Source organism: Entamoeba invadens (genome assembly GCF_000330505.1).
Source record: "Entamoeba invadens IP1 unplaced genomic scaffold scaff_1105074724653, whole genome shotgun sequence".
Lineage (NCBI taxonomy): Eukaryota > Evosea > Mastigamoebida > Endamoebidae > Entamoeba > Entamoeba invadens.
Genome location: NW_004440399.1, coordinates 23,133 through 26,079, shown reverse-complemented (window position 1 = coordinate 26,079; position 2,947 = coordinate 23,133). Strand labels below are relative to the sequence as shown.

The following is a 2,947-nucleotide window of genomic DNA, read 5'->3' as shown; positions in this document are numbered from 1 at the left end:
CTTGAAAATATTTTATAGTAAATTTATAATTACTTACTATACAGTATAGCTTCTATTCGATTTATTTGCAGGGTCATTTCACAAAAATCGAATAAAAATATTCGGCATTTCCAAATAACATTTTCTATTTCAGATCATTTGTTTATAGTACTAGAATAGTTCATTACCACCCGAGACAGGTTTTTCCAAACGCGACAGCTTTTTCGCATGACTGTAAATGGATTATTTTTAATAAAGGGAATAATAAACATGTTTTAGTTTTCATTACAAATTTAGAGTGTTTTTAAATTTTTGATTAAATGCATCAATGTTTGATGACAAATTTACATTTTAAAATCAATATTAAATCCATTTTGGAATATACTTATTGTGAATTAGTCAAATTCGAGTTTTATTGATAATTCAATTATTTTTGAAAAAAAAAATCTAGTTAAAATAGTTGATCAAAATGTTGTTCTTCTTGTGTTTATTACTATTATAGTCTTCGCAAAACGAGCTTCTACAGTCTTTAACACATATCAATAAATATAAAATTGAAGCAAATGAATTGATTACACGATTGGAAAAATTATTCAATTTTCTTAAAAGCGAATAACAAATTGTGCCACCTATTTATCTATCACACTTAAAAATGATCATTCAAAACAAAAACAAAATATTTGATTTAATCAGAGTAGCTTCTGAATCCAATCTTTTTTCAATTGGAATAGTTTCCAAAATGTGTCAAAAAATATCTTCTGTTATGGGTCAAGACAATTATTTGAAAAAATATTTTCAAGTACTTAATTTTGCTACATCAGTTTCTTTAACTTTAGACAGAGAATCAAACGATTTCAATGTAGTCAAAATAAATCCTCCTCATTTTGATGCTCTTAAACTCATTCTTGTTGCAAACTATAATCTTGCAGACAATTTGAACAAGATCGAACGCTTCAGAACAACAATACACGTAAAATAATTCAAGAAAACAACAAAAATGTTAATTCAAAAGCTCAATCAACAACTAGTTCGAACTCCAACGGCTTCACGTTCCTTTATCGATCTAAATCCATCAATGAACAGACAGATTAGTAACAATGCATTATATGATGAACAACTTGGGAGAGCTTTACAGGGTGCTAAAAGTGGAAACGTTAATTATTAATTTTTTTATTAATTAATTCTAAAACAAAAATAATTGAAGTACAAAATAATACAATCAATATTAAAATTATTTTATCTTATTTAAATATATTGAATTTAAAATTTTTCGTTTATTATTGAATCTGTATTCATACAGAGTTTACAATTATTGTAAATGTATGTAAGTTAACACCATCTTTTAATATTGCAGAAAAAACACCAACTTTTATTATAAAAATAATATAACTTACAAACACAACCAGGCGTTTACCAAAATTTACACGATGAATGCAGAATTCCAAAAATGCTTCAGTCTTATTTTATAGAATGTTTTTTTTAAAAAAAGTGTTTTTGGGAATAAGTTAACACCAGCTCCCTGTTTTTTAAAACAAAAAAATTAATACGCCTGGTTGTGCTTACAAACCTAAAATTGCATCATCATTTATTTTATCATTTCGTTATTTAGCATTTCGACAACTGATTCAATAGGAACACGGTCACGCTTCTTTTGAGTCCAACACTGTTTGATGATTTCAAAATAGGGTTCTGGAATATTTTTATCTCTTTGGACTCGTTTCCCAGCAGATACAAAGTCTGCAATTGACCAAGCAAATTGGAAATCCTTTTTGGGGTATATTTCACCCCATTTGAAACACTCAAACATTGTTACAGCAAATGAATAGACGTCCGCCTCTTTCTTGTATTTCTCCCTGTTGAGTATTTCAGGCGCCATATACTTTGGTGTGCCAACACCTTTTGTGAATGTCATGTTAGTTGTCAATAAATTGACATTTCTTGCACTTCCAAAATCGGTCAGTTTTGCGTTGACTTTGTCTTTTTTATTCAACGAAAACACAAGAAAGTTGTCTGGTTTGATGTCTCTGTGTAATATCCCATTTATGTGCAAATACACAATCCCGTTTGCAGAGTCCAACATCATTTTAAGTCGAGTTTGCATGTCAACTTCACTTGATTGTTTGTGTTTCATCAAGTCTTGTAAACTCCCATATTCTGCAAATTCGGTGACCAAACAAATTTTGTTTGTCATAAACACAGCGCCATAAAAATGGACAATATAATCGCATCTGAATTTGTCCAACATGTCTACTTCCTTCTCAAATTCGTCAAGCGACTTTTGGTCATCTGTGAACTGTTTCATCTTCTTGATAGCAACGGTGTTGCTTCTGAATGTGCCTTTATAAACAATACCAAACGAGCCTTCGCCAAGCTTCTTATCTTCTTCCAATTCATCAGGATCAAGTTGTGTCGAAAGTTGTGTTTTTGCTTTGATACTAATGTGCATATTTGAAATTTCACCTTTCTTCAAATTGGAAGAAATTAAGACAATGATGTCATCAATTTGACAACTGCACAATGGTTTCAGAAACACTTCAAATTCGATTGCTTTACCTTTTGGTATTGTTGCTATATTTGGTGAAGTTCGAATTGTGTATTTGTAGCAATTCTCTTTTGTTGAAAATTGGACTTTAATTGTGTTGTTGCCACTATTACCAACACATATGAGTTCACGACTCTCTTCATTCACTGATATTTCTTTATCGTCTTCGTTGTTTTCAAACACAATTGCATTGATATTAACAACAACATCGGGTATATCAGTTTTCTCAAAAGTGATGTTTGATTTGCTGATAGTAAAAAGACACGTCTTCTTCCTTTCTTCGTGTTCTTTCTTTCTTTTGATGATTTTCAACGTGATAAATATAGTCACCATAAACACAACAAATAGTACAAGAATGATGAGAAAAACGCCAATAAGAATAACCCACCAAACGACTTTCTTTGCACACGAAGTGCCATCAGAAGA

At 30.4% G+C, this 2,947-nt stretch overlaps 1 protein-coding gene across 1 annotated transcript; it reads right to left on the bottom strand.

The window, feature by feature from the left end:
- Positions 1–1,564: 1,564 nt before the first annotated feature.
- EIN_257220 (protein kinase, putative) lies at positions 1,565–2,946 on the bottom strand (the record flags this gene model as incomplete). Its single annotated transcript, XM_004256935.1, has 2 exons — positions 1,565–2,808; positions 2,931–2,946. Coding segments are annotated over 2 exons (1,260 nt in total), but the record flags the coding sequence as incomplete, so codon positions are not given.
- Position 2,947: the final 1 nt, after the last annotated feature.